This window comes from Anopheles funestus, chromosome 3RL, assembly GCF_943734845.2.
Source record: "Anopheles funestus chromosome 3RL, idAnoFuneDA-416_04, whole genome shotgun sequence".
Lineage (NCBI taxonomy): Eukaryota > Metazoa > Arthropoda > Insecta > Diptera > Culicidae > Anopheles > Anopheles funestus.
The window spans coordinates 4886785-4900759 of record NC_064599.1 but is presented as its reverse complement, the minus strand read 5'-3'; the positions used below and the strand labels follow the sequence as shown (position 1 = coordinate 4900759).

Genomic DNA, 13975 nt, shown 5'->3' with positions numbered 1-13975 from the left:
AGCAAGGGGTAAGCCTTATGAAATTTTCGAGTGGAAAATTATTTTAAATTTTTTTCCTGGTTTTTTAGTCTTTCTTTAATTTCAAGCATTATTTGAGTGGAAAGAAACTTATTGCAACAAATTCGCAATAAAATAAATCACATTTAAAAATTTTGCTGAATTGCAGAAAAATGAGGAAAATTTTACATTTTCTTAAACAGGGTAAGGAACTTGGTTCCTCGAATAACTTCTGGCACAGACATCTGAGGGCATGGCTGTCCAAGAAGAAAATGTAGCCATTGGTGCCATCTATCGCCCACAGGTTAAAGATTGGCGATCCGTTGGATACCGACCGAGTTATAGACAAAACTTGGTGCAAAAATGAGGAACATTTTACATTTTCACAAACAGGGTATGGAACTTGGTTCCTCGAATAACTTCTGGCACAGACATCTGAGAGCATGGCCATCCAAGAAGAAAATGTAGCCATTGGTGCCATCTATCGACCACAGGTTAAAGATTGGCGATCCTTTGGATACCGACCGAGTTATAGGCAAAACTTGGTGCAAAAATGAGCCTTAGTTAATTTTCACTTTTATGAATTTTTTGATTTTTTTTCTGATTTTTCACTCTTTTTTTAATTTAAAGCATTACTTGAGTGAAAAGAAACACATTGCAACCAATTGGCATTAAAAAAAATCAATTTAATTTTTTTTGCAAAATTTCCCAAAAAAAACGTAAGGGGTAAGCCTTATGAAATTTTCGAGTTGAAAATTTTTTGAAATTTTTTTTCTGATTTTTCACTCTTTTTTTAATTTAAAGCATTATTTGAGTGAAAAGAAACATATTGCAACAAATTCGCATTAAAATTAATCACATTTATAAATTTTGCTAAATTGCTCAAAAATGAGAAAAATTTTACATTTTCTCAAACAGGGTAAGGAACTTGGTTCCTCGAATAACTTCCGGCACGGACATCTGAGGGCATGGCCGTCCAAGAAGAAAATGTAGCCATTGGTGCCATCTATCGACCACAGGTTAAAGATTGGCGATCCGTTGGATACCGACCGAGTTATAGACAAAACTTGGTGCAAAAATGAGGAACATTTTACATTTTCACAAACAGGGTATGGAACTTGGTTCCTCGAATAACTTCTGGCACAGACATCTGAGAGCATGGCCATCCAAGAAGAAAATGTAGCCATTGGTGCCATCTATCGACCACAGGTTAAAGATTGGCGATCCTTTGGATACCGACCGAGTTATAGGCAAAACTTGGTGCAAAAATGAGCCTTAGTTAATTTTCACTTTTATGAATTTTTTGATTTTTTTTCTGATCTTCACTCTTTTTTTAATTTAAAGCATTACTTGAGTGAAAAGAAACACATTGCAACCAATTGGCATTAAAAAAAATCAATTTAATTTTTTTTGCAAAATTTCCCAAAAAAATCGTAAGGGGTAAGCCTTATGAAATTTTCGAGTTGAAAATTTTTTGAATTTTTTTTTCTGATTTTTCACTCTTTTTTTAATTTAAAGCATTATTTGAGTGAAAAGAAACACATTGCAACAAATTTGCATGAAAATATATCACATTTATAAATTTTGCTAAATTGCTCAAAAATGAGAAAAATTTTACATTTTCTCAAACAGGGTAAGGAACTTGGTTCCTCGAATAACTTCCGGCACGGACATCTGAGGGCATGGCCGTCCAAGAAGAAAATGTAGCCATTGGTGCCATCTATCGACCACAGGTTAAAGATTGGCGATCCGTTGGATACCGACCGAGTTATAGGCAAAACTTGGTGCAAAAATGAGCCTTAGTTAATTTTAATGTTTTTGAATTTTTTGATTTTTTTATTATTTTTCACTCTTTTTTTTATTTAAAGCATTACTTGAGTGAAAAGAAACACATTGCAACCAATTGGCATTAAAAAAAATCAATTTAATTTTTTTTGCAAAATTTCCCAAAAAAAACGTAAGGGGTAAGCCTTATGAAATTTTCGAGTTGAAAATTTTTTGAAATTTTTTTTCTGATTTTTCACTCTTTTTTTAATTTAAAGCATTATTTGAGTGAAAAGAAACACATTGCAACAAATTTGCATGAAAATATATCACATTTATAAATTTTGCTAAATTGCTCAAAAATGAGGAAAATCTTACATTTTCTCAAACAGGGTAAGGAACTTGGTTCCTCGAATAACTTCTGGCACAGACATCTGAGGGCATGGCCGTCCAAGAAGAAAATGTAGCCATTTGTGCCATCTATCGACCACAGGTTAAGGATTGGCGATCCGTTGGATACCGACCGAGTTATAGGCAAAACTTGGTGCAAAAATGAGGAACATTTTACATTTTCACAAACAGGGTATGGAACTTGGTTCCTCGAATAACTTCTGGCACAGACATCTGAGAGCATGGCCATCCAAGAAGAAAATGTAGCCATTGGTGCCATCTATCAACCACAGGTTAAAGATTGGCGATCCGTTGGATACCGACCGAGTTATAGGCAAAACTTGGTGCAAAAATGAGCCTTAGTTAATTTTCACTTTTATGAATTTTTTGATTTTTTTCTGATTTTTCACTCTTTTTTTAATTTAAAGCATTACTTGAGTGAAAAGAAACACATTGCAACCAATTTTCATTAAAAAAAATCAATTTAATTTTTTTTGCAAAATTTCCCAAAAAAAACGTAAGGGGTAAGCCTTATGAAATTTTCGAGTTGAAAATTTTTTGAAATTTTTTTTCTGATTTTTCACTCTTTTTTTAATTTAAAGCATTATTTGAGTGAAAAGAAACATATTGCAACAAATTCGCATTAAAATTATTCACATTTATAGATTTTGCAACATTGCTCAAAAATGAGGAAAATGTTACGTTTTCTCAAACAGGGTATGGAACATGGTTCCTGGAATAACTTCCGGCACGGACACCTGAGAGCATGGCCGTCCAAGAAGAAAATGTAGCCATTGGTGCCATCTATCGACCACAGGTTAAAGATTGGCGATCCTTTGGATACCGACCGAGTTATAGACAAAACTTGGTGCAAAAATGAGCCTTGGAGATTGGTAAATTTATAATTTTTTTTGATTTTTTTAATTTTTTGTATGCTTTTTTTAATTTAAAGCATTACTTGAGTGAAAAGAAACTTATTGTAACAATTTCGCATGAAAATAAAACAATTTTTTTAATTTTGCTAATTTGCTCAAAAAAATGGCAAGGGGTACCCCTTATGAAATTTTCGAGTTGAAAATATTTTTGTTATTTTGTTGTTATTTTTTATTCTTTTCTTCTTGCAAAACATTATTTGAGTGAAAAGAAACTTATTGCAACTAATTCGCACTAAAATATATCAATTTTTTACATTTTGCTAAATTACTCAAAAATGGTATGGAATTTGGTTTCTCGAATAACTTCTGGCACAGACATCTCAGGGCATGGCCGTCAAAGAAGAAAATGTAGCCATTGATGCCATCTATCGACCACAGGTTAAAGATTGGCGATCCGTTGGATAGGGACCGAGTTATAGACAAAAATAGGTGCAAAAATGAGGAAAATTTTACATTTTCTCAAACAGGGTATGTAACTTGGTTCCTCGAATAACTCCTGGCACAGACATCTGAGAGCATGGCCATCCAAGAAGAAAATGTAGCCATTTGTGCCATCTATCGACCACAGGTTAAGGATTGGCGATCCGTTGGATACCGACCGAGTTATAGGCAAAACTTGGTGCAAAAATGAGCCTTAGTTAATTTTCACTTTTATGAATTTTTTGATTTTTTTTCTGATTTTTCACTCTTTTTTTAATTTAAAGCATTACTTGAGTGAAAAGAAACACATTGCAACCAATTGGCATTAAAAAAAATCAATTTAATTTTTTTTGCAAAATTTCCCAAAAAAAACGTAAGGGGTAAGCCTTATGAAATTTTCGAGTTGAAAATTTTTTGAATTTTTTTTTCTGATTTTTCATTCTTTTTTTAATTTAAAGCATTATTTGAGTGAAAAGAAACATATTGCAACAAATTCGCATTAAAATTAATCACATTTATAAATTTTGCTAAATTGCTCAAAAATGAGAAAAATTTTACATTTTCTCAAACAGGGTAAGGAACTTGGTTCCTCGAATAACTTCCGGCACGGACATCTGAGGGCATGGCCGTCCAAGAAGAAAATGTAGCCATTGGTGCCATCTATCGACCACAGGTTAAAGATTGGCGATCCGTTGGATACCGACCGAGTTATAGACAAAACTTGGTGCAAAAATGAGGAACATTTTACATTTTCACAAACAGGGTATGGAACTTGGTTCCTCGAATAACTTCTGGCACAGACATCTGAGGGCATGGCCATCCAAGAAGAAAATGTAGCCATTGGTGCCATCTATCGACCACAGGTTAAAGATTGGCGATCCGTTGGATACCGACCGAGTTATAGGCAAAACTTGGTGCAAAAATGAGCCTTAGTTAATTTTCACTTTTATGAATTTTTTGATTTTTTTTCTGATTTTTCATTCTTTTTTTAATTTAAAGCATTACTTGAGTGAAAAGAAACACATTGCAACCAATTGGCATTAAAAAAATCAATTTAATTTTTTTTGCAAAATTTCCCAAAAAAAACGTAAGGGGTAAGCCTTATGAAATTTTCGAGTTGAAAATTTTTTGAAATTTTTTTTCTGATTTTTCATTCTTTTTTTAATTTAAAGCATTATTTGAGTGAAAAGAAACACATTGCAACAAATTCGCATTAAAATTATTCACATTTATAGATTTTGCAACATTGCTCAAAAATGAGGAAAATTTTACATTTCCTCAAACAGGGTAAGGAACTTGGTTCCTCGAATAACTTTCGGCACGGACACCTGAGAGCATGGCTGTCCAAGAAGAAAATATAGCCATTGGTGCCATCTATCGACCACAGATTAAAGATTGGCAATCCGTTGGATACCGACCGAGTTATAGGCAAAACTTGGTGCAAAAATGAGGAAAATGTTACGTTTTCTCAAACAGGGTATGGAACATGGTTCCTGGAATAACTTCCGGCACGGACACCTGAGAGCATGGCCGTCCAAGAAGAAAATGTAGCCATTGGTGCCATCTATCGACCACAGGTTAAAGATTGGCGATCCTTTGGATACCGACCGAGTTATAGGCAAAACTTGGTGCAAAAATGAGCCTTGGAGATTGATAAATTTATAGATTTTTTTGATTTTTTTAATTTTTTGTATACTTTTTTTAATTTAAAGCATTATTTGAGTGAAAAGAAACTTATTGTAACAATTTCGCATGAAAATAAAACAATTTTTTTAATTTTGCTAATTTGCTCAAAAAAATGGCAAGGGGTACCCCTTATGAAATTTTCGAGTTGAAAATATTTTTGTTATTTTGTTGTTATTTTTTATTCTTTTCTTCTTGCAAAACATTATTTGAGTGAAAAGAAACTTATTGCAACTAATTCGCACTAAAATATATCAATTTTTTACATTTTGCTAAATTACTCAAAAATGGTATGGAATTTGGTTTCTCGAATAACTTCTGGCACAGACATCTCAGGGCATGGCCGTCAAAGAAGAAAATGTAGCCATTGATGCCATCTATCGACCACAAGTTAAAGATTGGCGATCCGTTGGATAACGACCGAGTTATAGGCAAAACTTGGTGCAAAAATGAGCCTTGGAGATTGGTAAATTTATAATTTTTTTGGATTTTTTTAATTTTTTGTATGCTTTTTTTAATTTAAAGCATTATTTGAGTGAAAAGAAACTTATTGTAACAATTTCGCATGAAAATAAAACAATTTTTTTAATTTTGCTAATTTGCTCAAAAAAATGGCAAGGGGTACCCCTTATGAAATTTTCGAGTTGAAAATATTTTTTTTATTTTTTTGTTATTTTTTATTCTTTTCTTCTTGCAAAACATTATTTGAATGAAAAGAAACTTATTGCAACAAATTTGCTTTAAAATAAATCAATTAATAAATTTTGCTAAATTTCTCAAAAAAATGGTAATGCTGCAGCCTTAGAAAGTTTTCAATTTTATAGATTTTTTTTAATATTTTTTGTTCTTTTTTATTTAAAGCATTATTCGCACATATCCGCCTAAAAGTATGCAATATGCAGCAGTTGGTCTTTGAAGAGAGTTGTTTGTTTTCCTTTTCTGGGAAATATTGAAAATTATCCTCGATTATCAACATGATTTAATAAAAAGGTGTGAAAAAAAACTACGCAGCTTTATAAATTGTTACAATACGAATATAAAAGAAGATTACTATATTTTTTAAACCCTATGAAAACATTGGTCAAACGTTCAGATTTAGCAACTGTTGTTCATTTTCTTTCCTCTCACTAAAACTTTCCTCACCAGCTCCTATCCATCATCGTGCACGAAACACTACTTCGTACGGTTTGGGCGAGAGTGTAATACCCGGTCGCAACACGATCGACGGTTCCATCTCACGATTTCCTTCCGTCGGCTTAAGTAGTTCGAACTTTTGCATCACTCCAACGAAAAACGTAAACAGACAAGCTCTCGCCAACACCTCACCCAAGCAGCGCCGTTTCCCGATGCCGAAGAACATTAACCGATCCGTATGCAAATGACCCTTGCCCGTCGTATCCGTTGCACACTCGAGAAAACGCTCCGGACGAAACACTTCCGGATCACCCCAGTAGCCCGGGTCCATATGTACGGTTCGAAGACCAATTAGTACGGTAGTGTTTTTGGGTAACCGGTAGCCTCCCAATGTACAATCGGCAAGGGTACGCCGTGGCCCACTAACCGGCACGATGTGAAAGAATCGTTGAATTTCCAGCAGAAAGGCATCGGTGTACGGTAGCTGCGATCGATCAGTTTGCTGTGGCAGCTCGTCGGGTCGCAGCGTTGTGTCGATCTCCTGCCGAATTCGATCCTGTATGTCGGGTCGCACGATCATCATCATGAACGCTAGATCGAGCGTTGTGCTCGTCGTTTGTCCACCGGCAATAAAGATGTCCAGTATGATCATCGTAAGCTGCAGATCGGTGAATGTAGATTCGGGATCATCCCTTCGGTCTCGCATCTCCTTAATATAACCGTAGATCAGATCGTCATTCGCTTTATCATCGCTAAAATTGCGATGATGGGCGGCAATGGTCGGTGCAAAGAATTCATTCAACTCGTGATTGAAACGACGCAACAGGTTATAGCCGCTCCATTCCGGCAGCAGGAATCGAAGCCACGGTAGCTGACTCAACACGCCGCCGGACATGTCGAAGGCTTTCGAACGTTCCTGCAGCAAACGGAGCAATCGCTGTAGCCGATCGTCTTCCCGTGGAATGCGCGATCCGGTCACGAACGTCCAAAGGACATTGATGACACTGGTGGAAAGGATGCTGGCCGGCCATATTGGTTGTCCCTGCCGGTCACGGATCACATCCACCAGCTCGTTCAGTTCGTTCTGTATCTGCAACTGCATTGGCTGTCGCCCGTAACCGATCTGGCGTAGATGGCGCGTTACAAAGTTGCGATGTTCCGCCCAGAACGGTCCATCCGTGCAAGTTACTCCAAGTCTGCACAGAAGAAGACGCAAAAAGAGCAAATGTTTAGTTCGGTCTTCTCAACGCTAAGAATAGTACCTTACCTTGTTCCCATTGTACGTAAGCGAATGAAGAAATTATCGGGCCGTCCAGCAAACACATCGTTCCGATGGACCTCATTGACGGCAGGGTAGTTGAGAGCAACGACGACATACTCCCGGCCCAGCTTCAGCCCGATCACATTGGTGCGGTAGATTTTGCCCAGCAGTTCGAACACTTTATGCTGTCCTCCATATTGTCGCGCGAGCTTTCGTATGTACGGTGTGTTCCCTACCACCGGAAGCCATGGTGGGCCTATTGCAGGAAAAGAAAAGAACGGGATGAAATTTTATCAATATCTTGTAAAAGACCCATCTTGTATTGAAGGCATAGACATTTCCAGAAAAGTACTAAATCTATGGTCAAGTTATACTTTCCCAATCTCTACATCAAATAAGACGAGGATCTCTATGACGAGGATCTCTATGACGAGGATCTCTATGACGAGGATCTCTATGACGAGGATCTCTATGACGAGGATCTCTATGACGAGGATCTCTATGACGAGGATCTCTATCAAGAACTGTTGTATTCTCTCATGTTCGTTTAAGCCATGTACTAATATAACAGCGATAAAGCTGTCAATTTTGAAACACTTCTCAATAAAACGATCCTACTGAATGATCACGCTAAATGCATTGCGTATTGCACATGCAACCCAACAACACGTTACTGCTGTATCAGCTGTTTTGGGGAGGAGAAAAAGACTCACATCTACCAATGTACGGAATGTGTGGTATGTTTGTTTTGTTTTCTCGCCCGAACGCATTCGCTCGTCCGCAGCTATAAATAATAACGAAAGTGCAGACGCATACGACTCCGGAAGAAGACGCCCAAGAATGCAATCGAAACGCGATCACTCTCCTTCTCTCTCTCTCTCTCTCTCTCGTCCGTGCCAAAAGGAAACATAAGGGAAGGGAGAATAGGGCTGATAAGGGTTCTAAACTGTTCCCACGCAGATTGGTCCGACCATTCCTTATCAATGGTACGCTGCTGACCGATGTAACTATGTCTCGCGAGCATCTGTAGCGGCTCGTGGCGTTGTCTGACGACTGTGTGACAACTCGTGATGGATTGTTTTGTTTGAGATGTATGGCGGAAGTGAACGCTTGAAACCGAATCCGCACTGTCTCCTGGGGGGAAGACACCCGAACCCCTTTGTACACTTGCTTACCCGGCGGATAATTGGTTGGTCGTCGAAATTCATTGATGAGATAAGCAAACAACAAAGCCACCGTCACACCGAGAAGGATGGTGAACATTCTGATTTGCGGCACTATCACGCACGTTGATCACCTCAGTCAGCTGCGGTTCAGGTTCGGTTGCATAACGCGTAGTCGAGATTACGAATCTGATCGGACCAATTGACAATTAATTGATTCGAATGCAACAAATGACACTGCGGCGAGTATACGTAGGCGCGTGTTCTTTGTACTCTCTTATTAACACTTCTTTATGCACGGAACCAAGATCGAGCTGTTCGAGTGTATATCTAATGGTATGCACATGTCATCTATCAGTTTCCTGTTTTTGGTGTTTCACTAAGTGTGTTGCAAAACGTTGACGCAACTGAACGCTCAAAGCATGCACACAAGTCTCTCGCTCTGTCTCTGGTCTGAGGACTGCTGCTTCGAATTCCCAAACGAACTGCACTTCCCGAGAGCACTTGACGAACTGAAGGGCTGCGATGTGCTTCGGTTCCGTAGCTATCGATCGCGTCGGACGGATGGTAGTTGCATGCGTAGGTTCCGATCTAGCACAATGGGCTATGGAACCGACTTCTAGCGTAATCTTATCAGATCGATAATGGTCATGCAGCTTTAAAAAAAACATCCTGATATGTTGAAGTGCCTGTTGGACAACATGCATGTACACGTTCTTGCAAAAATTGATTTTAAGTATGGTTTTTTCAAATAAATATTTTCATAGATGCATCTCTTTAATGTATTTTAATGTATAAAAGGTTTGTTTAAGTGTTGTCGAAAAGAAACAAATTAATTTAATTCTACTATTGTCCATTTTAAAACCTAAACTTTCCGTTAGCAAGTTGTTAGACACATCATTTCGATGATCAGGGTTGCAGTTTAGTTGATCACTAGTTGTAAGCGAATACTAACGAATAAAAGATTAACTTTGTAACCTGTCGCACACGATTAATCTTGCAGAATATTCATCTCAGTTCTCTTTTGTGGTTGAAGCAACAGATTGTGGAGTGTTTCCGACGATCAGTCGGAATACTACCAGCATGATCAGTGCCAGTGCTGCCAACATTAGTGCGATCATTGTGAGGATGTCCTGCACTCGCTTATAGAAAATTTGTTGTGAGCTAATGTTGGAGACTGTGTACCTTTTAATATAATTTAATTCAATTTAGTTGTACATACACACAAGGGTTCGTGTTCTGTGGAGTTCGAGGTACGCATGATGGAAAAAAGCGTGCAAACTACTTTACCACGCAATGGCCTTCCTTCGTTGGCGTATTGATAATGCTGTGTTGGCTTTAAGTCTTCTATAGAAATAAATGCTTCCAGTTCCTAGATTGAGAAACTCCAACAATCTGCACGATATTTCTTATAAATAAGCCATTCACAAGTTACTGTCAAAGCTAACCATTGTTTGTGTTTAAATTTCATTCATCTTTCCCTTGGTGAAAAGGCAGCTAAAATAAACTATTGTTACGTTTATTCCTGTCAAGCCATTTTGAATAAGTGCTCTTAACTTGTCACCGATATTTGCACTCCCCAGTTCCGGACAATAGCATTTGCGTATGATTTGTGAATGAACTTCCCGTTTTCTACAGCGTGGACCGGCATGGAGGTATGGAAACCATTGAACAGTGGTACTATCTTGATAACCTTCATACCTGATCACCTTCGTTACTCTCGTCTTCGTCCATCGGGACAACTTCTCAGCTCGGGAAGATCACTCATCGTTAGATCACTTTAGAACAAAAATTAAATCCCAGTTTGGTTTAAAGAAACAGCCGTTTGTTTGTAAAAATAAAATTTTATCCCGGGGACTCTGTTGTGGTTCGATCGACAAGTTGAAAACCGGAACCTGGGTCAAGCTAAACAACGGCATCACTTCCTGCTCCACACCGTGCTACCAGACAGCTGCTGCTGAAGGAGTACATGGGGGGGCCTTTTTGGTCGAATTTGGAAGCAGCATGAAACCAAACAAAACTCCCGCACACACACGCTGTCTGGACAGTAAGGGCTCCAACGGTTAAAGGCTAGAAGAACATGGCTGATTGTTTAGATTATGATGTCGCGTAAAAATAGATCTCATCTTGAAATGGTTTAACGTTTTTGTTTTTCGACTTACGTTTCCAAAGTGTTTCTTTCCACCCTTTGCTGTGTCAGGGAATGGACCAACATTTACATTACAATACGGTCGGGATACGGGCGTGAACAACACGATCGCGATCGGTCGGTACAATGTCACGATGGACACTGGTATAAAGCGTTTGGGATGCTTGGAGTCTGGCCTCAGTCACGTGGTTCCCGTTGGACTCGGTTGGTGTTTGGATAGCTGTTTGAGAAAGGTCAGTTTCTTGGACGATCTTGTTTCGGTTGCCCGTTTGTGAAGGTATGTGGAACGGTGTACTGATCGCGTTCGCAGTACTCTCGGCACTGTACTGTTATTGGGATGCTCGAAAGCCCAAGAAATTTCCACCTGGTAAGTGTTATGTGTGTGCCAAGTGTCCTTGCAAAAATTTCCATTCCCCTAACTTCTTCCCCTTAACCATCGCCTACGTTAGGTCCAACTTGGCTCCCATTCATCGGGAGTGGTTTGGTGGTGTTAAAGTTGGCCCGTTCTCTCCACTACTTTCATCTGATGTGGTTAGCACTCTGCCAGCAGTATGGTCAAATTGTGGGTGTTCGTTTTGGCCAGGATCGTATCATTGTCGTATCGGGACGGGAAGCAATTCGTGCCATGTACGCGAAGGAACAGTTCGATGGTCGTCCAGATGGTTACTTCTTTCGGATGCGTTCGTTTGGCCAGCGTCTTGGAGTCGCTCTGACCGATGGACCAAATTGGGAGGTACAGCGTAAGTTTGCCGTTCGCACAATGAAACAGCTCGGTATGGGACGGAACGAGTTTGTGCGTGTGATTGAGCGAGAGGTGCAGGAATTGGTTGAGAACTTCCGTAAACGGGCAGCCGCGGGAGAAACATTCCCGATGAGCGGTTCAATGGATGTGGCGTTGCTAAATGTACTGTGGGTGCTTCTGGCTGGTCAGCGATACGAGCTGGAGAACGAACGATTGGGCTGGTTAGCCGAAACCATTCATCAAACGTTTCACGTAATCGACGTGTCGGGCGGAACATTGAACCGGTTCCCTTGGTTGCGCTTTGTCTGTCCGGAAAGCTCCGGATACGGTCCGATGCTACGATTACTAAAGCCTCTTTGGGGTTTTCTAGAGGTAAAGACACTTCGTACTGAGAATTTTGGTTTGAACATTTCATTCAAAAATACTTCTCCCCAGGAAACGATTGAAGCGATCAGGAAGAATCCTCACTGTCCCAGCCGGCGCGACAGTCTCATCTCGGCCTTTCTGGTGGAGATGTCCCGGGCGGAACATCACAACTCGTTCACCGATTCGCAGCTCGTCAGTTTGTGTCTGGATCTGTTTCAGGCCAGCATTGAAACGATTAGCAGCGTGCTCGGATTCGCCTTCCAGTACATGCTGCACTATCCGGATGTGATGCATAAGGTGCAGCGGGAACTGGACGCGATCGTTGGGCCGGACAGATTACCAACGGCCAATGATAGACCTCAGCTGCCGTACACCGAAGCGGTCATCCTGGAGGTGGAACGTATAGCGACCGTCGTACCGGGTGGGCTTGTACATCGAGCTATGGAAGATGTGGAGCTGTGTGGATACCACATACCGAAGGATGCCATCGTGCTACCGTTGCTGTACTCGCTACAGATGGATCCGAAATATTGGGTCGATCCGGACGTTTTCCGACCGGAGCGATTTCTAAACGAAGAAGGCGATCGTGTTGTACAGCACGATCTTTTCATACCTTTTGGTGCGGGTCGACGCCGCTGTCTTGGGGAGGCACTAGCCAAACCGGCGGTGTTTCTATTCTTTAGTGCGATTCTGCATCGGTTTACGATCGAATGTGCAGACAAGGAATTACCATCGTTAAGTGGAGTTGATGGTATAACTTTGTCACCACAACCGTACAGCCTGAGAATGCTGGAACGGCTGTGTAGGTAGTTGATGGTAGTTGCATAAACTTTCAGTATTTAAAACAAAAAAGCGAATTTGATATTTATATTATGACAACGAAGAATTGATTTTTGTCCTTTTTAAAACCCCATGCCTATTACATCCTCATTTTTGCGTAATTTACAAATCGTTAAGAATGTTTCCCGCGAAAAGGGAAGCACCCCAGCGGTCAAGCTTTCATGCGTTTCTCCTGGTTTCATCACCTTCCAACCCTCGTTGGCCTATACTTTTGCGTGTCAACACAAGCTATCTCTGTTTTTTCGTTCGTCAAGCATGTTCTTGTCTCGCTCTTTTCACACTTTGCCGAAGTTCGACGTGCTCCGCGTTGTGTAGTTACACACCGAGCTCATGAAATATCTTTGTGTGTGTAGAAAACCATTTAGACAGCACCGTCATTCTTTGGCCGTCATATTTTGTTTTGCTTTCGAAGAGCAAGGTTTGGTTAGTTTATTGCATAGAATAGGGAGATAAAATGGCTATAAAAGGATAAAAATGGCTTCGAATCGAAAGAGCACGCGTTTTCCAAGTGACTAGATAGTTTAGTTAGGGATGTGGAGTTGAAAAAATACTTGGAAATATGGAAGATGCTTGACCAGGGTGCCTCCGGAACAAAGTGGTGCTGAACCTGCTTCATGGCTGCTGAGAGTCTGGTAAGGCGTTTAATGCAACGAATTATATCAATTACATGTTATTTACATTACGCTTTTACAATTGCAGGTACATCCGAAACAATTTATTGCAACGGACTGCAGAAAATCACGCGAACACAGTGTACAAAATACTACGCAGAGAGGACAAAAGTTTACACCAGATAAGTAAGTACTTTGAAATATTACAGAAAACTTATTGAAATAACTGCTAATTTCAACTATTTTCTGTTTACAGACCAACACATTTGCCCGCATTTTCCAGCAAGTGAAGTGTAAGCGAGAAATTTGTGAATAAAATTATATTAATAAAAAAAACATTTCATTTTATGTCCTTTTTAATTGATGACAACTTTCCACTATGCATAGCCAATAACGCACCCATACCTACGCGGCACTACACACTAACACATGCGCAAAAATGTTCTTCGTTAAGCGGCTTCTTAGTGGCTTCTTAATGTCCTTAAGAAGCCCCTAAGAAGCCCGCTTAACGAAGAATTTG

General features: G+C 39.7%; 3 protein-coding genes and 1 long non-coding RNA gene across 4 annotated transcripts in view; 3 read left to right on the top strand and 1 right to left on the bottom strand.

The window, feature by feature from the left end:
• The window catches only part of LOC125772126 (probable ATP-dependent RNA helicase DDX17), a 120453-nt gene that overhangs the window by 34716 nt on the left and 71762 nt on the right, over window positions 1-13975 (top strand). The gene's annotated exons all lie outside the window — the stretch shown is intronic.
• LOC125772137 (probable cytochrome P450 305a1) lies at window positions 6015-9271 on the bottom strand. The gene is made up of 3 exons (XM_049443560.1): window positions 8760-9271; window positions 7591-7840; window positions 6015-7519 (listed from the first exon to the last, which is right to left on the bottom strand). Exons 1-3 carry the CDS (start codon window positions 8845-8847, stop codon window positions 6346-6348), a joined length of 1512 nt encoding a protein of 503 aa, XP_049299517.1. The 5' UTR covers window positions 8848-9271; the 3' UTR covers window positions 6015-6345.
• On the top strand, window positions 10302-12981 carry LOC125772139 (methyl farnesoate epoxidase-like). Its single transcript, XM_049443562.1, has 3 exons — window positions 10302-11263; window positions 11346-12010; window positions 12074-12981. Exons 1-3 carry the CDS (start codon window positions 11176-11178, stop codon window positions 12812-12814), a joined length of 1494 nt encoding a protein of 497 aa, XP_049299519.1. The 5' UTR covers window positions 10302-11175; the 3' UTR covers window positions 12815-12981.
• Window positions 12987-13911, top strand: LOC125772200 (uncharacterized). Its single transcript, XR_007419447.1, has 3 exons — window positions 12987-13476; window positions 13544-13641; window positions 13712-13911. It is a non-coding gene; the product is annotated as an uncharacterized LOC125772200 (long non-coding RNA).

Bases quoted from the DNA above. Each gene is read 5' to 3' on its own strand.
- LOC125772137 (XM_049443560.1), bottom strand. From the start codon at position 8,847: ATGTTCACCATCCTTCTCGGTGTGACGGTGGCTTTGTTGTTTGCTTAT. The intron at 7,841-8,759 runs GTAAGCAAGTGT...TTCCTGCAATAG, and splicing joins ACCAACCAATTATCCGCCGG to GCCCACCATGGCTTCCGGTG. The intron at 7,520-7,590 runs GTAAGGTACTAT...TCTTCTGTGCAG, and splicing joins TTACGTACAATGGGAACAAG to ACTTGGAGTAACTTGCACGG.
- LOC125772139 (XM_049443562.1), top strand. From the start codon at position 11,176: ATGTGGAACGGTGTACTGATCGCGTTCGCAGTACTCTCGGCACTGTAC. The intron at 11,264-11,345 runs GTAAGTGTTATG...CGCCTACGTTAG, and splicing joins GCCCAAGAAATTTCCACCTG to GTCCAACTTGGCTCCCATTC. The intron at 12,011-12,073 runs GTAAAGACACTT...ACTTCTCCCCAG, and splicing joins CTCTTTGGGGTTTTCTAGAG to GAAACGATTGAAGCGATCAG.